The 23,642-nt window shown below is 39.9% G+C and overlaps 3 protein-coding genes across 26 annotated transcripts in view; 1 reads left to right on the forward strand and 2 right to left on the reverse strand.

Moving 5' to 3' along the window:
- The window catches only part of myo9aa (myosin IXAa), a 110,471-nt gene extending 109,898 nt beyond the window's left edge, over positions 1 to 573 (reverse strand). For all 14 annotated transcript variants that reach the window (XM_030413693.1, XM_030413697.1, XM_030413699.1 and 11 more), the window contains exon 1: positions 202 to 573. The gene's annotated coding sequence lies outside the window, so the exon portion shown is untranslated. The remainder of the gene's footprint in view (positions 1 to 201) is intronic.
- A 41-nt stretch (positions 574 to 614) lies between these two features.
- senp8 (SUMO peptidase family member, NEDD8 specific) lies at positions 615 to 4,486 on the forward strand. Of its 3 annotated transcripts, none has more exons than XM_030413704.1 (2): positions 615 to 967; positions 3,095 to 4,486. In XM_030413704.1, the coding sequence occupies exon 2, from the start codon at positions 3,112 to 3,114 to the stop codon at positions 3,775 to 3,777; it is 666 nt and encodes a 221-aa protein (XP_030269564.1). In that variant the 5' UTR covers positions 615 to 967; positions 3,095 to 3,111; the 3' UTR covers positions 3,778 to 4,486. The 3 variants fall into 3 exon arrangements, with proteins under 3 accessions (XP_030269564.1, XP_030269562.1, XP_030269563.1); XM_030413702.1 differs by having other exon boundaries at positions 961 to 1,268; XM_030413703.1 differs by lacking the exon at positions 615 to 967 and adding an exon at positions 981 to 1,288.
- Positions 4,487 to 17,346: 12,860 nt separating this feature from the next.
- Positions 17,347 to 23,642, reverse strand: part of gramd2aa (GRAM domain containing 2Aa) — a 34,419-nt gene continuing 28,123 nt past the window's right edge. For 7 of the 9 annotated variants that reach the window (XM_030415098.1, XM_030415103.1, XM_030415102.1 and 4 more), the window contains exons 10-12: positions 21,358 to 21,451; positions 19,466 to 19,570; positions 17,347 to 18,355 (exon numbers count right to left, since the gene is read on the reverse strand). In XM_030415098.1, coding sequence (XP_030270958.1) covers positions 18,352 to 18,355; positions 19,466 to 19,570; positions 21,358 to 21,451 — 203 coding nt within the window. In that variant the 3' untranslated portion in view covers positions 17,347 to 18,351. Of the gene's footprint in view, positions 18,359 to 19,453; positions 19,571 to 21,357; positions 21,452 to 23,642 lie in introns of all 9 variants that reach the window. The other 2 variants (XM_030415099.1, XM_030415104.1) reach the window with 1 other exon arrangement.

Below are 23,642 nucleotides of genomic sequence, written 5' to 3' on the forward strand. Positions count from 1 at the left end.
TCCAACAAAGGACAGACTGAGCCCAAACACACCTTGAAAGCACCGCGACTGAAAAAAACATCCTGCAAAGCAAATGAGTGGAGATTAAAAGAACCAGTTTCATGATTCACTGGGCTGCTGCCTCCAGCCCGGAGCCGCTGCCTCCAGCCGGGAGCAGCAGCCCACTGCCCCGCAGGGTCCAGCTCCACACATCACTCTTACCTCCAGACGTGCCCGCTGAAGTAAACCTGAAGAGAAGTTCGTGATGTGTTGCCAGGTTGGGCTGCAGAGCCGCACAGACACACTTGTAGCCAAACAGAATGCCTAAGTCTCTATTTAATTCCCTGCATTCCCGCTGATTTAATTTGTTTCCTTCTCCCTCTCGTCGCTCGCCTCTGAACAACTCCTCGACACTCAGGTCCGCGCAGGATAGTTGCGCATTTTTATTTATTTTTTTTTATCCGTGCGTGTTCGCTGTTCGTATGAAATAGAGCAGCAGTCCTTCGCTGCTCGGTGACGGTCGCTGAAAACTCTACTTTGGCTTGCTAATCAGTGCGGCCGCTCACGGACGAGCAGCGGTGCGCGTTCACGACGCTCCTGGGCGGGGAGAAAATCCAGGGGGACGGACAGACACACACGCGAGCGCGCGCACACACGCATATTCTACCACCAGCTCCAGACCTGGGCTGTGAGCTGAGCTTAGCGTAGTGGCCGCACGGGGTATTGCAACTTCCGGGTTCATCTCCACTAACCAGCATTTTTAAGAGCTGATTTAAACGATGGACTCATTTTTTTAGAGCTCTAAACAGGCTTGGTTGAAGAGGAACTCTAGTGGGCATGCTCAATTGGCATGAACATACGGAATCGTTTGTAAAAATACGCTTTCATGGCCGTTATGAGTGATTTTTGTAGGGACTTATGTGGGGCGTCATCTTTGTCGCTGTATCCAGGTCTATATAACATCCGCGGACGGAGCGACACACCGATAGTAAGCAGGAAATAACACGGCTGCGATGTTCAAAGTGTACAGTACACCTATATATTATTGAATTATATAAGGTGGTTCTATTGTGAGTTCATATAAGATTATCGTGTGGATTTTAACGTATGTATTTCTCGTGTGTAACCGCTAACTGTGAAACGTAAAGCCATAACTTTTCAACCCCTGCGAGTCGATGCACTGTCGCAAGACGTTTAACGTCACCCTGCAGCGGTTTACGGTAGTCATAGCAATGAGGGACAAGACAGCAGTTTTCGTGGTACTTTCTATTTGAATGTGTCTCTTACAGGTATGGACAGTGGATCAACAGTATGTATTTTAATTTGACACTCCATAGTTTATGTTCTGCAGGCTACACTGAATGTTTAGCGGTGTTGTTAAGCGTCGTGTGGTGGTGAAACTGGGGGTTAGCTAGCTCATGCTAAAGCTAAAGACCGTTTGAGCAGTGAGCTGCCTGCTGGCACAAACCAGGAGCTAAACGCACTGCAGTAATGTGACACTCTGCAGGGGCAGTATACAGACACAGACACCCTGCACCTTGTCACTTATGGACCATTAAACTCTGTTATTAATATATTAAAACATGGTTAGATACCAGTCGGCTGTTTCCAGGTAACGTCTCTCAGAATCTCGATCCAAACATACTGAGTCAAGATGGAGCCAAAACTGGATGATTCTGTTGGCTCCTGTAGTGTTAAAGTCTTTACTGTAACTGTACGTGAATTTATGATCAATAACTGTCAGCATCGGGTTCAGGCTTCGTGACCAGGCGCAGAAAAATGTCATTTTCAAACTGCAACTGATTAAACAAATGTTTCTCCGTGAAAAGACAGATTTAGACCAGTGCTAAATATTCTACTGATACAAATGAGTTATTTGTCAATAGTTATATCAGTGAATTCTTTTTCAACTTAATCTTTGGTGAGTACACTGACATAAAATAGTGATAAACGCTTGTAAAATATACAGAGACGCTGGGTGCGTTTTAAATAATCTGAAGTTGAAATTAATTGGATCGTCCAAGAACTGTAATTATCCTTCAGATGGCTTGTTTTGTCTGATCTACAGTCCAGTTTGATTACTTTTCACAGTACCTATTTATCTACAGCTCATTGCAGCTTGAAGATATATCCCCCCACATTGGTAAACAAAGGGCTTAGTGCAACCTGTTTGACATTTTGCACATACTTTTATAGCTTGCTGTATTTGCAATAGTCTTCGTCATTATCTATGGATGTACAAACGCTGTGGGTGGATATACATTTTCATTTATTTTCGTCTTTTTATTGTTTTTTTCTTGTTTCAAATAGCTTAATTGGAAGCACCAGGCAGAGACATAGTGAACCCAACATTTAATTGCATTAACGACTTGTTTATTTTAGAGGATAAGGACTTGAATCTTTTGAATTGGGCTGCAAATAACACACATTTTCATTGTCAATGAATCCTCCAGTTAATTTCTTGCCTAAAGAATGAACATTTTTCTGCAAAATTTCAGGAAGAAATTAAAAATTCACATCACAATCACTGTTTCCTTGAGTCCGAGCACACATCTTCACATTTTTCTGCCACCAACAGTTCAAAACCCGAATAGATTCAGTTTACATCACATGAAACAAAGAAGAAGCCAATTTTCCTAATTAAGAAAGTGGAATGGAGAAATATTATAAAATCCGTACTTAATAAATTAGTATGAAGATAAATCTACTATCAAAATATTTGATGATTGAATTATCACATAAATGCACAATTAATTAAAATGTGAAAAACAATATGGCAAAGTACAATATTTAAATTGCAAGAAGTTTCATTGAAGTGTTTAAGGTAAAAAACATGTGGCAACATACAATTATAATGAAAAACTGTGGTGCTGCAGAGACACCTTCAGCCACAAATCTTATTCACCAGATGTAAGAAAATGTTTGTTTGGTGTGATACCCGACAGATGTGACATCATCTTGATGTTATTGTTTCTTTTGTTTGTTTGTTTGTTTTTCAGTGAAAATTAAACTTGATGCATAAATGATCATTCTCACTAGTCATTGATCATATTACACTGTAATATGAATTTTACGATATCATGCAGCCCAAATTAAAATCTTCTCTTTGTTTCAGTCTGATTGTGTTGGAGGATGGACCCTGTAGTGCTGAGCTACCACGACAGCCTGTTACGGCGCTCTGATGTGTCTTTACTGGAGGGACCTTACTGGCTCAATGACCAGGTCATTGGTTTTGCCTTTGAGTACTTTGCTGCTGAGCGCTTCCGAGTCCTGGGGGAAACCATCATCTTCATCAGCCCGGAGGTCACCCAGTTCATCAAGTGTGCCTCCTGCCCCGATGAGTTAGCTATATTTCTGGAGCCGCTGGACCTCGCCTCTCGTCACTGGGTCTTCTTAGCTGTTAATGATAACTCAAACCAAACCGCTGGGGGATCCCACTGGAGCCTCTTGATCTACCACCACAACTCCAACCACTTTGCCCACTATGACTCACAAAACGGCAGCAACTCGCTGCATGCACGGCGCATTGCCAGCAAGCTGGAACCTTTCTTGGGTGCAGGGAGGAAAGCGATGTTTGTGGAGGAGCCGTGCCCCTCGCAGCAGAACAGCTATGACTGCGGGATGTATGTTATCTGTATCGCTGAGGCCTTATGTGAGAAGGCCAGGGTGGAGGGCTCGCCACGCCTTCCTGTGCAAATCATCACCCCGGCCTACATCACCCAGAAAAGGGCTGAGTGGTGCAGACTGATCCAGAGTCTAGCTCAGAGTGACCTCTGCTGCGCTCTGTCTTTTCCTTAGCACGTCGATTGCCTTCTCACTATATGCAGAACAGCTGTAAGCCTCTACATATCTACTGCTGGAGCATCTGAATGCACTCCTTGAATACCGTATATAACTATATAGGAAATATATTTCTATTACAGTCTCTTATCATACTCCATTATAGAAACAAGTTTGAAAAGATAAAGCAATGTCCTGAAACTTCAATGATTCATTGAACTGTTGGTGTCATGTTTATTCCTTGTATATGTACAGCAAGAGACAATATGTAAACGAGAGCACCAGCATGCCTGTAAAAGGAATTTACTCCCTTGTACATATTTAGAGATGATGGAGAATGTGTCATGTGGAAGAGGAGGCACAGACTTCTAATTTCTCTGTTGTTTTATTTTGGAGCGAATGTAGAAATGTTTACACAGATTATTGCTCAGGGTCATTTTAAATGAACTAGAATTGACAATAAGAATGTGAATCTTAATTTTGGCTCCGACTTCATGTCACACCTGTTCTGGTTATTCTGTCTCTTCAGTTGGAAACAGATGTCTCCGACTGCTTACTTTTAGTTTTGCGACATTTTAATGCACTGTGTGCTGTGAGTGTTTATGGGACAAAGGGCAATGTGGAGTGGTGGAATGTAAGCTATGTTCTGACAAAAGGCAAGTGTCAAACTCACCGTCTGTTTAATGAATAAATTCTACAGTTGTCACATTTTGATGACAAAATGGTACATTTGATTTGTGGGTTTTATTTGAGGTCCCAGCTGTTTGTGTTCACATTTTAGTAAAAAAGTATTTATTATTAAGATTTTTAGACTTTATTTGAATACAGGATTACCTCACTGAAGAATTAAATTGTCAGGTCATACAAATAAAGAAGCATAAATGTGGAAGAAAATATTTTTGTTAAACGTGATAACAATAATTCACATAAGACCGAAATCTGTAATTAAACCTTTACTTTCAGGTGCAAAATAATCCGAACCATCAGCATTGTGACGCCTTCCAATTTTATGGGGTTTTTTTCATCTTATAGACAAAAGAAATTATTTACACTCCGGTGTTTATTTTGAAATGTATCAGTATTAAATGATGGGGACAAAAATGCCAAACATTAAACACATGAAATTATTACGACATAAATCAGGCTAAATAGAACGAAAACAAGTAAACAACACAAAACATTCATAAGACATTTGACATGTTGTACTTTTCAACAGCTTCTAATTAAAACATTCATTATTGGAAGGAAAACGTATGAATTGCAGCACATTAAAACCAAAACACAAACGACAGTGTAAACATATTTGTATAGTTGCAAGAAGTCTATTCAGACAACTGGAACAGAGACTTAGTTTTAAAAATGATTTTATGTTCGTCTGTAAAAGGAAACATTTTCCTGTCCACTGATATCATTTCCACAGAGTCTCAAAACGGAATGTGGGTTGCAGAACAAAATGTGATCCAGCATTGTTCTTTAAACTCAGAGAGAACAGGAAGGTCAACCTGCTTTTTATTTACAACTGAACCATTCACAGTCAGGCTGTGGCCTCTGACACGTTTATGAGAGAGCATTAAAATATCAGCTGGAACAGGATTTAGGACTTCAACATGGACCGACATGCAGCAAAATAATGCTGAGCACATTTAGAGCTGGGCGAGGACAACAAAGACGTTTCATAGACATTTCAGTGTGAATGAATACAACATCATTGTCATGTCTTGTAATGTGTTACTGCCAACCTACCTGAGGGATCATTTTCAGACTACACGAAACTAGGCTCAAGTTAATTGGCCACATACTTTAATCATGAATCCCCATCAGTGACTGTGTTGCACATCTCGTGTTCTGGCTCTCGGCCCTGCACTGCTCTTAAATTCACACTGCTTGGACTGTTTCCACCCTCTGGCATCCTGCGCACATCTACATCCCAAAGGCATATTTCACCCGGAGTAACCAGTCAGACGAGCCGTCAGGGTTTACTATTGTCCTCATAAAATGCCACAAAGCTGGGTCACTCACCACCCAGGCTGCACACTGCATTAGTGAGACAAAGAGCTTAGGGACAGGCACATTAATTTAGACAGATTTGCCTCTAAATGTCCAATTTACCAAGTCCGTTCTATGAGAGCTCACCAGGAAACTGAACTTGACTCAGTGCTGTCCCAGGTCTCAGTTCTCTAAACCTGCAGAAGTGCAGCGAGGTGTTATGTGAAGGATCGTCACACACGGCACTTTGTTATGTGCTAGATAACTTAAACTGAGCCGCATAAACCTAAATCCTACAAAATCCTGCACCCTGCTCTTTGCTCTTTTGGCAAATGAAACACAGCTTTCAGTGGTAGAAAATAAAGCTTCTTAAAGTTGGTTTGTTCTGCACTAAATCAACAGAGGGCTTACAGACGCCGATGTCGTAGAGAAGGCCATTCTTCATCTTCAGGACCTGGTTTCAGTCCCGCTCCTCACTGTGCATGCTGGTGCAAAGCTATTCAGTGAGCGGAACACATTCAGTAAAGGTTTAAGACAGCAGCTGGGGTTTATACAAGTTTGATAATGGTCGTAACAAACCAGAAAATAATGACATTTCTCAAGCGCAATGTACAATTGATTGGTACAACCAAAAAATATTGACTATTTTTTCACATTAGTTACATTTGTCTCTCATGCCAAAGAGTATGGAAGTATGGAAGAACAACATCAAGTCCACAGAGAATATTAACTCAGTGATTAAAGCTGCTGTAAGCGTCGTCTGTGGAGTCCAACATTGTTTTTGCAAAAGTACACACCGATTCAACTTGAATTGTTGTGACTTCCAAGAGACGTAAACAGGAGTAATTAACAATAGCATGTATCACATCACACAGTTTGACCGTGGTGTTTCTATCGTCACCTTTTTAACTATGGAACTTGACAAAGATGTGAGCAGGTCCGTGGGGTTTTTACCGATCTTTTTGTTTTTTTAGATCTCTGCTCTGATTGGATAAAGTGGGCAGGGATAGAGTAGGGTGAGGAAACACGTGCATTACCGACCAAAGACTCTATAACAGTGATTACAGTTGGAATATTAAACTATTTAACTCTCATTGTAATAGAAATGTATCACTAACAGCAGCTTTAACTTCGGTTCTGGAGCTGGGCCGCACCTCAACTACACCCGGTCCACCTCTTTGTACCTGGTTAATGGATCCATTCTGTTCCTGTGAACAGTCATTCATCCTTAACCTCTTAAGACCTGAGCTGTTTTTTGATATGCATTTTTAATTTCTCTTTGCTATTTGGGCTTATTGGGACCTGATAAGTATAAGAACTAAGCATCATCTTTTGACATGATGTAGTTTTTGAGAAAAATGATGTCCACATACGTGGACGCTCGGCCCGAATTTCCATAGAACAAAAGAAAGTCACCATTGTGTAATAAAGTGCAAAACTCTTTATTTCTGACCTGAACACAGCAGTGTGTTTCCTGACTGCTTTTGCACTTATTCATAACACATATGAACATGTTTTTTAATATGTTTTGAACATCAAAGTGCAAACATTTATTATATATTATACATTACGTCTGTAACAAAGTAGAAAACATTTAAAACATTTGTTCCATCTAAAACTGTAATTTCTGAACATTTATTATTTATTATATATTACGTCTGTAACAAAGTAGAAAACAATGTGGACATCAGGCCCCCATTAAGCAGAATTAAGTATTAAGGTACAGACAACCCAAAATGTTATGTCCACGCATGTGGACGCCAGGTCTTAAGAGGTTCACTCAATCAACACACTTGTATTGCTTTTTATAACAGCGTTTTGCTTTTTTTTACACTTACAGTCTTTGCACAACAACAATATAAATGTGTTGCAGTCAGACAGTCTGTAATTACTTTTGTGTCTCATGTACATACATAGTATATACACACGCACCTTATCCCCTTATTACCATTTTTATTTTTTGATAAATTATTCTTATGATTTCTTTAGTGGAGTCTCTAAGGGAAAATATTTTCAGTGTACATGTTGAACCAGAGTGACAACAAACATCTTGAGCCTTGAATCCTGTCATCACCCGCCATCCGCTCCAACAGTGTCAGCTCCTCCTGCATTAGAAGCAAAAACACTGAAGCGTGTATTCTGCTTTACTTTATGAGCAGACTCTAACCCTCAGTTATAGACGTAAACACACAGAGCTGCATTAGTGAGCTCACTCACCGCTGGTCTTCATCAGTGCTGAGTGTAATTGTTTTCAGGAGCAGCAGCCAAAGTTTCCTCCAGGATCTCCAGGTGGTTTGTATTTACTCATCACACTGGACCCCTCAGGCCCGAAGTACACACACACACACACACACACACACACACACACACACACACACACACACATACATACACACACACGCACACATACATACATAATGTACACAAACCATACGGCTCTATGATGTGAGCTCAGACCTGTCTGTGACCTCTCAGTGTTGGTTCTTGTACAATACATCCCTCCTGTCGCACCACATCTGCAAACAACTACAACAACTTGGAATCATTTTACCTTCGTTTACAGCAGCGTGCGTGAGAGTCAGCTGATTAAAACAAGCAGCATCCTATCAAGAAGTCCAAACGGACACGGCTACATCCTGGATGGCACTGTTTCCAGGTGTGCACCACCTCTTTTCTGTTGACGAGGTGAAAGTAGGTCAGGTCCATATCACAACATCACGAAAGCAATGAAAAGCGAAGGCGAGAATGAGATGCTCCACAGCATGTGCAGCGTGATTCTCCTGAGATAAGGCTCTCTGTTCCTCTCTATGGACCGTACCTGTGACATGCAGATGTTCTAGACAGACTTGTCCATCTCACCTGCTTTAATCAGGGGTCACACAAGAGTTATTATGTAGGTCAGTGGTTGTATAAGTGCTCATTTAATGCAAAAAAGAAAATAAAAAATCAGTGAGAGAGTTATAAAGATATATCAGACGGATACACATCAGGTCATTTTGAGCAGCAAAGGTAGTTTATACACACATCATGCAGCTTTGTTATGGTCTGCACAGAATGTACTGTGTGTTTGTCTCAGATGAGTCCAAACAAGTTCTGGTTTGATGTGTTTCCTGTGTGTCAAAAGATAGACTTTAAAATCTTATTACTCATCTATAAAGCTCATAAATAAAGTGTTCTGAGGCCTGAATACATGTGATTTATCTGCACACAGGGTTAGTGTGGTTACTTTGAACTTTATGCAACTGATTAAATGAAATAGAATCAAAAAAGGACTCAGATATAAAGTACAAGAAATGTTCCATGGCAATAATTAACAAATGTTCATTCACTTTCTGGATTTTAACTGTTTACACACCAGGTTGTTTACATGAGGCCACAGCTGTGGCATGAAAACTGAATATATAGTATCTTTATGGCAGTTAAGTCCCATATACTTCAACACAAAGACATTTACCCTCCTTAGTGGAAAAAGTAAAGAAAACTAAAAAAAACTCACCTGGGACTACAGAATTAAGGCCTCATTACATGCATGACTTGATGCTGTAATGACAGTGTATTGATAGTACATAATATATACAACAGTAAATTATAAACGTATTATATGAGCTGAGGCTAAAATGTTAAAATAAAGAAAATAACAAACATCCATGCCAAAATCGATTCAATTTGCATTAACAGCCAAAATGGTCCAAAAATGAAAGTAAGAGAAAAACATAAACTATTTCAACAGTTGCATGAGAAAACAAAATGACTTACGTTACTAATTACAATATATATTATTACTACTAATAATAACGAGAGTGGTGTAAGTGGTGTTACTCAGGAAACAGATTTTCTCAGAACTAACGAGTCCATTTAAGTTGTTCAAACTAAAACGATTCAACATCTTAGAATTATTAGTTTCTTGTCTCCCAGTTACTTTATCCCGTTGCATGTAATCTGTTACTCCCTAAGCCTGCCTGTAGGCCAACGTTACAAAGGATCCAGACCCCTCAGGTGATACAGGACAGGTATACTCCGTGTTCCAGGATCAAAAACCAGGCGAGGTGAAGCAGCTTTAAGTTTCTGTGCTCTCCACATGTGGTTGGAGCTCCCTGAACACCGGAGGCCTGCTGAAACTGTCAGCTCGTTTAAACCAGACTGTAAAACACGACTGTTCTCTGTGGCTTTAAATAAGTACATTCATAACTTATTTTATTATTTATTATTATTATTTATTGCTTTTATTCTTTTGAATTAGGTTTTTTTTTTAAATCTATGACGGTTTTTGCTTTTTGTATTTCCTATCTTTAAGTGCAACTTTAACATTTTCCTTAAGTCCTAATGTTTTATTTTAGATGTATTTTAATTTCTCTGTAAAGAGATTTGAATTGTCGAGTATTATATCGTCAGCTATATCAAATAACTTGTCTTAGGTGATGTTTTATTTGATTGGAGGTATTTTGATCTCAAGGAAACCTTGTTTTAAAAACTGAGCTTTAGAAAATAGAAAACTGGACCTGGAACGAATCCAGAAGTCATTTCAGTGGAGATCATTTACAGACTCTCCTCGGCTCGCTCCACTAATGTTCTGAAGTCCACTCTCACTTTCAGCTGGTTTCAGCTAATTCAACCCAAGCCTAAACATGCTGTCTGAACTTTTAAAAACTAATATCTGTGTTTCCTCCTGCTCTCCCTCAGTGAGCGCTGGGACTCTGCTGTGCTCCTCAGAGCCCTGATTTAAACTCGGGGTTCAGAACGGTACAGAAAGCCGGTGAAGAAGAAGAAGCTTCAAGTGGAGTGAACTCTGATTTGTATGGCGATCTGACCCCGAGAGGAGGGATACCTGGTCTCACAGAGACCAAACAGAGGTCAGTGCCCGCTACTGAGGTGCCACACTTAAAGGCAGAGTGCGCATGATTTGTCAGCTGCTTTGAGTCATTGAGTTCTGATGGTTTGAGCTGGCAGACACACTGCGGCGTCACTGTTAAGACGCCCGGACTGATACAGGAGTTTATGTTATGTACAGCACATTTCATACACACGTAAGTCATTCAGTGGGCTTTACAGCAGTGTTTCCCAATGTTTTCAAAAATGGCAGTCCATTGCAACCCAATAATTCCTGACCATTTTATTGCCATTTCCACATCATCTTATACCATCTTAATAAAGTAAGACCCAGCTCGCCCGTGTCATCATGGTCACCAGCCTCTTGGGATGCAGCTGTGCCTCTGCTTCCTGGTCAGCTTCCTCTGCCCTCCGCTTCCTACCAGTCCTCCCTTGAATCCTTAGCCACGTTTGGATCGCTTGAGTCACTGTGCTGAACCACTTCTCTTGCTCTTCTTACCTTGAACTCTTCTTCCAAGGATTTCCAGGGCAGCTACAGTTTGCTGTGTGACTCTACTCAGGCTCTTTGGCGACCCCAGCCATGTGATCGCTGAGGAACCTGTGTGGCTAAACATCAAGGGAAGAGTAGTCCTGGTTCTATAGAGAGTGTGAAGAAGTACCAACAGAACTTTTCACTCTTGCTGCATTTTAAAACCTTGAAGAAGATCCCTAACACATATCACAGAGACTTTTGTACAGATGGAGTCTGCAGATGCTTTTTCTTTTCAGACAAATCATTTCACAGCTCACTGAGCTTACTAAACTGTTAGCAGCAGCTCTGGCCCGTTCTTACATATAGCACCTTTACTAACCATTTTAATACCTCATGCCAAAAGTACACAGAGAAATTGAAGAATCTATTTCATAAGTTAACTTATAAAAAGATGGCTGACAAATGGATCCTTGGGACAAAACGTCGGGGAGTTGGGGACACATTTGTTTATTAGACAACTTGTTGATTAGAAAGTACATACATATATATATACCGTATATACATATAATTTTATCAGTGGGATGCATGGAGGCCACATCTTCTCTTCCAACTGGATTCATTTTTGTGTTGAGCCCATTCCAGGAGTTGTGATATATTGTTCTGGCGTTCTCTGACTGGTTTCCCTTCTCACTCCCAGAAAGACTTTGAACAGCCCTCCAGAGAACGGGCGGGAACGTGTTGCTCTCCATCAATGGTGGGCAAAGGGACATATAAATATAGTGACGCTATCCAACTTGTTCGTGAACGTTGGGTGTGTCTGCGTTACATTCTGGAGGATGATTAATGAGATGTGTTAGCGTTGAAACGCTGAGGTGGCTGACTATGTTTCTGTCAAACTGCAGTGATGTCAGGCCATCAGGTTGGCCGGATTTTAATAATTATTATTATTGTTTTTTTGTTGTATTTCTATTTGATGTAGCCTTCACTATTCTTCTCGGAATATCTGTGGAACGGATCAACTGCCTTTTTGAATGTTTGTAAATGAAATGATAAATAATGGAGAACTGTAGAAAGACCTAAAACAGCTAGTAGGCGTTCTCATTCATTAATTTTATAGAATATCAAAGATAAACAGATTTCTGGTACAGTTGTTGGGGCCTTGCAAGGCAGTATAATGCCTGTACCTCCATCTTACTTTCATAAACTCACTCTTACATAACATTTGAAAGAAGTTTTCATTTTATTGCCTCAGTGAGGAATCTTTCCATAAGATGTATGGCATTTATAATCATATTCTCTGTGGACACTTGGTTGGATAGGGAGAAATATGTGTGCAGTGAAACCCGACACCTCTCACATCATAAATTGATTCGCTGTAATGCGTCTGGATCGTGCTGTTGTGCGGACGTGGACACATTTAGTGCACCACTGAGGTAATGCGCTCCTGGAAACCCTCCAGTGACACAGCCTGGATGTGATGATTGAACTGTGTGTAACACAGACCCTAACTGTGAAGTCACAGCCAGCCTTATCCTTCACACCGCTGAGGTCAAAGGTCACCTGGGGAGCATACCGGGACAGACAATATGGCTCCCTGGAGGTTTGGATGCGGCTGCAGCTTGTCTGGCCATCTGCTCCGACCTGCCCTGTTACTCCGAGTCCACAGCCTCTCTGACAGTGTTACAGTAGTTGACCTTTGTGCTGCACGAGCATGTCATTATAATAAACTTGTTTCTGCAGCACTTCTGTGACATATGAGTTACTACTTCTACAGTGCTACATAGTTTTAAAATTGGCCTTCATCAGAGTTAGAAGAAGACCACAGTGGAAAAACACCCAATCACAGGTAAAGGTTCTGCTTTTAAAATCTAATTGAAGTAAAAGTAGTATTAGTATATAGTATAAGTATATTATTAACATTAGAGTATTATCATAAAACTGTACTTGATGTATTCAAAGTAAAACTACTCAACATGTAAGCTGATGGATCCAGTCAGTGTTGAATACCTTTAAATTATAATATTGGATTGTTGGGGATTAATCAATATGTGAGCACAATCTAAATGTTGTAGTTAGATTCACCTACTTTAATGTGTCATATTTTTATAAGATGATTATATCTTTTGTATGTAAAATATAAACGTAACTGGCAGCCACAGCTGTTGAATAAATGTAGCGTAAAAGTTACAATATTTTCCTTCTGGATGTAGTAAAGTCAAGAAGTAGTTGGTATAAAGCAGCGTGAAATTAAGATACTTATGTGAAGTAGAAGAACCTCCAGTTATATATTGTAACTAAGTACAGTCCTTGTCAGTTCTACTTAAGATGATATTAAATATATTTTTTAGCTGACTGTTCAAACCTGGTGTCAACATGTGATTTGTTCTGGTAAATTAAGTTTTAGGCATTCTTCGAAATGTTGAAGAGACGTGTTATCTAACAGCTTAAGGTACAAAGTAAATGTATTTGTCCTTTTTTAAACAAAGGTTGATCAAACTAAATAATGTAAGAGTCTTTGAATCCTGCTATGTCTATTTCAGTGTTGAGTTCAGGAGATGAAACAGATCTGTGATCAGTGTTTTCTCTTCTAAAGGGTTTAAACCCGTCTTTCTCATAACAAACCTGTTAAAGATAAAATCTTATTCCATCAGTATAATGGAGTGAAGGATTGGAAACATGCTGCACTTTATATTTAAAATGTTGTTTCCTTGATGCAAATAATCAGTCTTTCATTCTTTCATTCATTCTCATTGTGGAAATCTGTGACGAACGAAATCCTGGACGGTTTCATAACCACTTCTTCCCACTTTTCATTCCTCGTGTTAAGTTGCTTCTCCGTTCATTTTGATCTTGAAGTGGATTTTTGTGTGTGACGTACAAATGTAACGCTGCAGGAAGTGGGAATGGGGTCAATGGGTGACCTACGTTTAGAAAACTTGTGTAGACCCACTAGTTTTGGTGGAAAAGCAGCATCTCTCTAAAAAAGCAAGGAATCTCTGTGAGTCTGTGTGTCTGTCTGTGTGTGTGAGTGTTCCTCAAATATCTCTGCGGATCAGGATCAGACTGACCTGAGACTTAAAACATGGCTGCTGCGTGGTTCAAGGGTGTGCGACATCGGATTTGTTTGGACTGCAATGATACCGTTAATAAATTATATCATAAATGCTTTACCAATTTTGCTAGCTTTGTCAACCTTAGCCACCATAGCCACGTGCGCACCAGAGCCAATCACTGCAGAGCTCAAGCCCACGACACACCTTAAGAAACAAGCAGATTTATACCTGCAGCGGCGCGAGCTGGACCGGGATTTTGCCAGCGGTTCGGTCCCGTTCTGTTCTGTGCATCTAAACTGACTGTTGTGGATTAATGAGACTAAACGAGTCCAGACCGAGTCTGTTCGGGTCTGAGGAGATCCGGAGACGCGCGGACAACAAAGTGGAATCGGAATCTGTGGATGTTCGTGTGTAGCTAGCTGCTAGCCGCTAGCCCACCCACAAGGCCCACCTCCCGAGTCGAGGGACCGGACGCACCGGCACGTCCAAAACCGGACTTAGGATGAATAATGCCCGCCCCGCTTTTTCACGAACATTGCCGACATGTTTGCTTTGTGTCTGGTGCAGGAAGAAACGGTAAAAACGGGCTTTTGTCACGAAAGTGTCCAAGCAGTCCAAGTTTGGTTGTTGAGGAACGGGAAGTTGTGGGAGGGACGGAGGCGGATGAATGACAGGCAACGACGGTCGGTGTAGAGACAGCGATAGAGACAGCGATATTGAGAGTTGAGAGATTTGTGACATTTAGTGTGTTTGGAGTGTATAGTTAGTGTGTTATGTAGTGTTTGGTGTAGTGTGTTTAGTGTGTAGTGGAGTCAGTTTTTTGTTTAATGAGTCAAAACAATGAGGAGACGGCTGAATGTGGAGCAGGCAGTGCAGCTCTTCATTCAGCTGGAAGGAGCTCAGGCAGTCCTGAGCATTGCCTGCATTTAAATGTAAATAATTACATATAACTTTGTAAATTTTAAAAACTTATGCACAAATTTAGCAAACAACAATTTATATTTGCATTATAACTAATGCAATTGGTTCATTAAACATATTTGTGGTTTTCACAGTAAAAAATCTAACTTTTTCCTACTCTGATTTTATGTTATTTTCTGATTTTAGGTCCATAGTGTTAATATAATATGTCAAAATGAAAAAATAACTGTACAGTCACACATGTGAGGTTGTGCTGAAAATAATGACACCAAACAAGACAAGGTAAATAGTTTTTAAGGTGAAATATAATGGTATAATCAAAAGTAGTCAAAAACAGCCAATTATATCCCTGACGTCCCACCTTCAAACACAACCTCATTTGGCCAGCCATGAAAAAGCTACTTAACCTCCCACTTTTCTATAGGGATACATGCTTCCTACGGGCAATGCACTAGTTACTGTACATTTTCCCAAGGCTGCAGGTTCACAGTCAACTCTAACCGTTTAATAATAATTAGAACATAACTGATGGAATTACTGACTGAGGATTATCTCCATGAAGGTTTTCAGGTCCTTGCATCAGAACGAAAATGTTTTAAACTGGATGTAAAACAGAGAGAGAGAGAGATCAGCATCATCTGCATCAGGCTGATTTCAGGTCAGATATCTGGATCAGAGTCTTCTCGTCAGTTCAGGATTTGATTCTCAGCAGGTTTGTTCAGGATCTGGATTCCTGGCACATTCCTTGGACAGAGTCAGGACAGCCTCTGACCCTGTAAACCAGGTGTCTCTCTCTCTGCCCCGCCCCCTTTTCACTGCAGGAACTGAGCCAGCTGTCAGTCATTTAGGTTGCCATGGTATCCAGGTGGCACAGCCTTTGAAGTAGTAAACAAGTTTTCTGACAAACTAAATATTGAGCGAGTGCTATGATGAATATTAACTGTAAAACAGTGGATTCATAAGAATATATATGGACTGTGTTCAATCATGTATCCTGAGTGTCACTGAGAAATGTAGAAAACCAAGTTCAATGCACAATCTGGGGCAGATATAGTTATTTAAAGTCTTAATGTATAATCCATGTTTGTAATATACTGATGGATCTGTGGGTGTTTGTGCTGAATGTTCTCTAGATGTTTCTTCTAAAGAGGCTCAGCGACACACAATCAGCTCAGTATCCAAGAACGTTTCTTTCACCCTGAGCAACAGATGACCTGAGAATGAGACTCAATAACTACCTTTCTCTAGAATTCAGCTTTAAAGGCACCGGTCCTGAACATTTAATCCATAATCTCTGTTTCATAAACTGTCTGGGCTGTCTGTCTGTAGGGTTAGTGTTCGGGTTAGGTCATATGGATGATAACTACTGTCATCTTTACATTCTTTTGGGAGTCACTTCTGACAGGAAGGTTGTAGCGACCTGGAACTACTTTCTGTCTGATGGTTTTTGTGGACTCTGCGTTGAATGGTATCACCCAAGAGTCTATGATGTGGGGAATTGGATGAAACGTTACGCAGAAAGGGGGGTTTTGTTAACTTTTGCTAAGAAGGTAGACGAGGCATGAAATCTGGTGTGAGTGTGTCTAAAGATTCATCACAACACATTTCAAGTCTCCAGCTGCTTCTGTTTCAGAGGTACAACAGGGTTATACGGATGATAACTTCCTGTGTTTTGGGATTAACCCACTTTCCGAGTTCTGATAACAATGCAAAGTTCTGTGTAGTTACAGTTAGTCAGCTTTTAAAATGGGACAGTGTCAAACCTCAAGGTCACATTTCAGACATGACCCCACTCTGACGACTGTCACTGTTGTAACTCGTTTCTTTTGGTTTGGGGATCACATGGATTCTCTGTAGGTTGAGAAAACTCTTCAGCTTTTTGAGTTTATGGAGCTTTTTCAAACCCAGTCAGATAATGTGATGTGTCTATTTATATTCATGTATTCATCGACTGAAGTCAAGGTCAGGTTCTGTAGCTTCTGAACATTTGACATTTGAGAAATTCCCCCTTTTAACCCATGAAAACTATGACAAGTTATTACATTTAAACTGAACCAGGTGGAAGAAAACCAACACAGCTGGTGTGCAGCCAACGCTCCACATGTAATGTATTAAGCATTAAGTGCCTCTGCCAACATCATACTCCAGTGTTATAATTCAGGCTGAGTTGTTCGAGGTTACTAGTGTTTGCCGTGCTGTAGGAGTCGAGGCTCTTCACGGTGGTCCTGTATGAGATGCCAAAATGATCCGATGGAACATTGGATCGTAAAAGTTTTGGCACCAGGAACGACTAAAAAATAAATTAAAAGCCACAAACCTTTTTTTTTTGTTCTACATCTCGTTGCCAATTTAATTCATGGGGATTTCACATTTCACTCGTCTCCAACAAATCAGTAGAATATCTTCAGACAGAGATACGATCACACGAGCACTCTGAACATCAACATGTCATTTTTGAGTCTTTGGTGACCTCATTTGAAATGTTTAAAAGAAAATACCCTGGGTATTCCTTCACACAGCAGATTAGTACAACTGAAAACTAAATGTCTTCTAACCATCTCATTCACATTATATATAAACACCCACATGGGGTGCTGTTGCTTCGATACATTACATTTAAATGACAGGTAACTCCATTCACTCACGTGTCTGCCGTCATAACATTACTTCCTTCCATAAATACCTTCAAATATGACAACTGAGTACCAATCATCAAGCGCAAAGTAGATCCAAACTCTTCAGTTACACACATTTAAAATAACGTGGACACATTTTAGAAAGTGCATTGTTGCGGCTGCTTTTAGCCTTCCAACTGACGGCTGTGGCAAGAGCCCGGCAGAGAAACTCAGAATATGTCAGATTTTAATGAATGAGTCAAAACTCACCCGAAATATTTTTGTCATCAGTCTTTTCAAGTAATTATATATTGAAATTATCTCTTACATTTCCAACCTTCAACCCCTGTAGTTTCATTCACCACTGCTCACTAACATGTTCGGGTTAAGAGCTTCACACTGCAGACTGATGTGGTTAGAGGTGAAATGTCTATGAGAGGGACAGGCCAGGGTAGACAATCATAATCAGCTAAACCTACTTTAAATTCAAATATAAATAGTCTGTTTGCATAGTCTGGAAGTGATCACTAAACAGGAACTCATTCCAAGGAGAGAAGGTCCGTAGGATGTTGCTCCTTCACGTTTTGCAGCTGGTGCGGGGTTGATCTTTATCGGGCTCTAAAGCTGGTCCTGGATCTGTGCAGGAGGGCATTGTCAACTCAAAGCATGAGGAGCGTAAACAGCAGCTGATCTGATGGGTCACAGCGGAGAGCAGTGGTTACCTGGACAAGAAGACAGCAGGAGAACGTTAGACCCTGTTTACACCAAGACAGACGCAGACAACATCTTAATAAAAAGGAATAACTAAATGTATTAAATCTGCTGAATTTACAAGAAGGTTCAAACAACTAAGAATTGAATGTAGACAGAGTTTCACATTGTCATAAAGTGTCCGCTAACTAAACAAATCAAAAAAACTTTTATGGAGTCTGGAGCTGATTGTAAATAAGACGTCTCTCAGGATATAATCGATGATGGCTAAATAAATCAGTAGCTTAAGTTTGCTTCTAAATTGCTGAGAACAACCACTACAACAAAAAGGATGATGATGTGAGCGTCTGCACTAATGAACGACAAAGCTTTGCACTCCTGCTGTCTCAGCAGCTGAGGAAATGCATATTGATAATCTGTACATTGTGCAGAGAAACAAGAAACCAAACAAGAAACCACAAGAAGGAAAAGCTTTGATGAAGTTCTTCAGAGGTAAAAGTGTCCAGGAGGATCCAACTCTGTTACGAGTTAACATCTTCTGAAGAAACATTTTATTAACAGTTTTGTAGCATCAGTTATCCTGATGATTGTTAAGAACATCAAAACAAACTTCAGAGACCATATCAGCACCAAACAACGTGTATTTTTATGTCATACAAGTGTACAATAAGTCATATAAAGATCCAGGGCTGGGTTACGACATTATTTTGTAGGATATTAGACCCAAATAAAGCTTGCTGTTGGCCCTGTAAGTTCTGATTGGCTGTCCGTGTTTCTATGTTTCATCAAGTCTCTCTGAAAGAAATTTCAACGGTATCGCTGTCTTTATCGTTTAGCTGCGATGTGGACGATTTGTAGAACAACGTATTTATAGACATATTTATGGTTCTTGCTGTGATGGCCCATTTCTTAGAACTGGTGTCTGCAAACACAATTTGTTTTCAAGTGGTTGTATTTTGTTTCTGCTTAAATCAAGGTTATGAGACACAACTTATAAACTCTAACAATAGAGTTAGATGTCTGATATCTTTGGTATATTAATGTGTCTTTGAATAAAACAAAGAGCTGTTTGACATAACGAAGCTCTGATGACGGAGCTGATGGAGCTGACGTGGTGTTACCTCTCCCTCAGGGGCAGATTTGGGTTACTGAGGAAGGACAGCTGCTGCTCCAGACTGCACACACGGAAGGCCAGGTAGCACGACGACAGGATGAGGAGGATGATACTGAAGACAGAGGGGGAGACGCACGGATGAGTTGTTATCAACAGGATCATTATGAGATACTGGAATCAGCTGTTGATGTGGAGCAGGACAGTTGTAATGCCTTTCCACGAGCACTAGGAGGCAACGTTTGACTTCAATATCGAGGCACACCATGTCCATGAGCAGCAGTTTATATCAATAAGCAATCATGTTGCAGTTTACACGACTGCTATACAGTTTTTTAAATAATGATGTCTTGTTTCAAATCTTTGTGCCTTTTGTCCTGTAGCTTGTAATAAACTTGTGTGTAGACATACATTATTATCATTCACTTGGTAACACAGTTTAAGTGCATATTATTTAAAAAAAACCCTGCACTTATCACCACACAATGATAACATAAGAAGAAATAATGCATATATTTATATCTTAGTTTATATGTTGACTCTTAGGCAAAACAAAACAAAAGCGTGGGATCATGGGAGTTGTTGTCTACTCTCTTCTGTCTTGTTGTTTGAGCGGACATTATTTCTTCATCTGACTGAAGATTTCAGGCTCACTGTTAAAGTGGGATGAGATTAATTGTGTATGGTATTCACATGCAACAACAATTTAAACTGGAACAGCTGTGTGACATCATGCATTCCTCATCCTTGTCGAATATTTTAACTCTTTTGCTCGTGTTGGATCAGCTCCCGGTCCTCGAGATGGATATCTATTTGTATTAGAAACAGACTCTCCACAGTCGACCAGTTCACCTTAGAAGTAGAGAAACACGTCTCTACATATTTACATTAAGATGGTCGGCATGTTGAGAAAGAACGTAGCCAGAAAATAATCCCGTTGTGTCGCTTACATGGGACTATTTTTATTTTCATAGGTTTATGAAAAGGTTTAAACTCTTCAACCGATAGAAATGTTGTTGAGTTTGGGCCTGTTTATTCTGACTGAGCTGTTCAAATGGAGCACCGATTCTAATCGTAGTATCAGGCTCCATGTTAACCCAGCTACTGTTTCACAGCTGACTCTAAAGTCTCTCTCAATGAAATGATCGTGATGACAGATGAGGTCATGTTTAGTCACATTCTCTGACCCTTCCCCAGAAGTTATAGAGATGGGTGACTGACTGAAACACGCCACTGCCTTTAGTGAAATTCAGAATTAGCCTGGGATTATCTGAGTACACAACTCAACAGAATATACAACAAAAGGCTCGAAGTTTCATAGAGTTTTGAAAGTAGAAATGTTACATTGTATATGGTTAAGAGTTGTTATTATGTGAACATGTTTGGCTGTTTTACATGCCCTTGATATGAATTATCTATATAAAGTTTTAATTTGAGCTGATATGTGTAGGTTTTAGACTTTCCTCTTCTCGCTGTCGGTGGCTGGAGGAGGCCAAGTGCACTGTCAGCGTCATGACAAACCTTCAGGAGCAGATAAGATTCATTGCTCTCTCAAGGACACTTCAGCAGAGCGCTTTTTGCCCTCTCGGTTAAAGGGCAGTCTCCATGGTCACTGTGTGGCCCTGCTACGCCGGAGGGCAGGTGGAGCAAGGTCGATGCTGGCTAAGACACATTATTTGACGCATTGCGATGAGTCTTAATAATTAAGTCTCATGAGAAGCAGCTTCTCTGTGGATGAATACAAAGTAGAATTGTTTTAACAGCTCTGATCCCCCGTGCTCAGCTTCACTGCTTGAGTCGCCCACTATTTATATCTCCATGTTAAAGCTCAGTGTGTGTGTGTGGCTGTGAGTCAGCTGTTGGAGGAGGTGAAGGTGGTGTTGTTGGTGTCTGTATACTCACAGCAGGGTGAAGAACTTGAGCAGCTGGTACTCCATCTGGCCCAGCTCCGCCACTGGCTCTGATAAAAGACCTCTGTCTGTTTGCAGAGGCCGCTCTGTGACACACACACACACACACACACACACACACACAGAATAACATAAAACCATTAACAGTGCTTGGCCTGACTGTGCTGCATGTCTCACTGTTAATAGCTGCTGACCCACCTGTTTGTGTCTGAATGCATGTTTGGCTCAGCAGCACTCAGCACTCTCACGCTACAATGCACCTGGAAGCTAGTAAATGTATCTCAGCATTCACTTTATCTCTTCAATCATTCATTCGATCATTCATTTAAACTTTCATATATCATGAAATGCCAGAGGATGCATTAAATCCTACACATGAACACTAAACTGGAGATGATGAGGACATTTTTTATCTTTGCATTCTGAATTATTTGATACGTAGCTGAGTCTTCTGTAACTGTAAAATCAGAAGGTAAGAGTTTTATTTTAAAGGAGGAATTCTTGAAGAATTGTATGCACACATATATTATATATGATACACACACGTATGTATGTACAGTTTATATGTAACTGGTTATCTTCATTGATAATAACTACATTTTTCCTTTTTGCATCTTACTTCAGTGTATTTTTATAAACTTTGGGGCTCTGCAGTGTTTTGATATTATATTGTGATCAGCAGCTGTAGAATGTGACTGTAAGTACATTTAGTTTAGTCAAACTTTCAGGTATTTGTACTGGAGTATTTCAATTTTCTGCTACTAAATACTAGCACATTTAAAAAAATTAACTCATTCTATCAGCTATCTGATAATACAAATGTTTATTCTGACCATATTTTATTCATACCAACTATAAGAATGCTGAATATGATATCTGATAACTGATCGACCCGTAGTATAAAGAATGTAATATAAAGTATATAGTATATAGTATAAAGTCTATCCACAAGTAAATACATGTATAAATGATTTAACATATATATATAAATGTATTTTACTTTTACTTGTAAATATTTACTATCTGATACGTTAAGACTTTTACTTTAAGACTTTTACTTTAAACAAAGTAATATTCAAACACAATATCTTCACTGTCACTCGTGTATTTACGATGTATGTTTACGATGCTGATTATCCTGATATATGACTTCATATCGTCTTCGATTTTGGATGTCGTTGCATCATGATATGATGTAAGTGTTGTATTTTAAAGGCTGCATGACAGTGAAGTGATGATATTTGACTGTTCTTCTTGTCTTTACCCACTTAGTCATCATATCCACATTACTGATTACTGTTATATTGATATCGAGGTATTTGGTCAAAAACATCATGACGTTTTTGAAGTTTTTTCTCACAGCATTTATGAAGTGCTTATGAGTAGGTTTTAAAATATCAAGATAGATATATATACGTGTATATTGAGATATAATGCTCAGCCCCACTTTGTTCTATTGCATTGAATTTATTGTTTTATTTTTTTTAAGTGAACATATTTAAATATTTGTTCATACATATTCTGTGTTTGTATCACAGAGGGGCAACAGCTACATCTCACTGTGCATCTTTAACCATCAACTTTATCAACCATCAGTTTATTAAAAACGCTGCAAATATTAAACACTATATTGTCTGAATCAAACAAAACCGTGAGCTGACTTTTATATCCTGATGCCTCCATTATTACCTGCTCACTGACATGTATGCATTACATTCTCCCATATGTGTGTGTGTGTGTGTGTAAAGCTACTATACTACAGGTATTGACTCAGGTAATTAGGTGTACATCTTTTAATTACATTACCGGCTCCCTGCCTTCCACTCCATATGTGAGCTTCAAAAGCGAATGGACACGAAACTGATTAAATAACCAGAGTGTAATGGAGGAGGACATTAATGTAGGCGAGTATCCAGAGAGAGAAATGATGTAAAGCCGTTAACTGTCCTCAGACAACTCTGACAGCAGACATTGTTTGTGATAATCTCGACTTAATCTGCATCCGCTAAAGCTTTTTAATACAAGCCCCCACACGATTTAATCTCCATTTGGAGCTTTATTTGTCGTTGCGCAAGAGAGATGCTGCCGTCCAAAAGCAATTAATCTCTGTCTTTCATTTCCTCTTTCTCTCAGAGATGCTCGAAATTCAAATGAAATGAAAAACATCCTGACAACTGAACTTCGTCTCCACGTCCCACCGTTTAAATATGATCTGACGACACACAATCACACTGATCCTGTCCTCAGTTCACCTCGACCAGTCAGAGAGGGAAAACA

The sequence above is a fragment of the Sparus aurata genome, chromosome 4 (assembly GCF_900880675.1).
Source record: "Sparus aurata chromosome 4, fSpaAur1.1, whole genome shotgun sequence".
In the NCBI taxonomy this organism is placed as follows: Eukaryota; Metazoa; Chordata; class Actinopteri; order Spariformes; family Sparidae; genus Sparus; species Sparus aurata.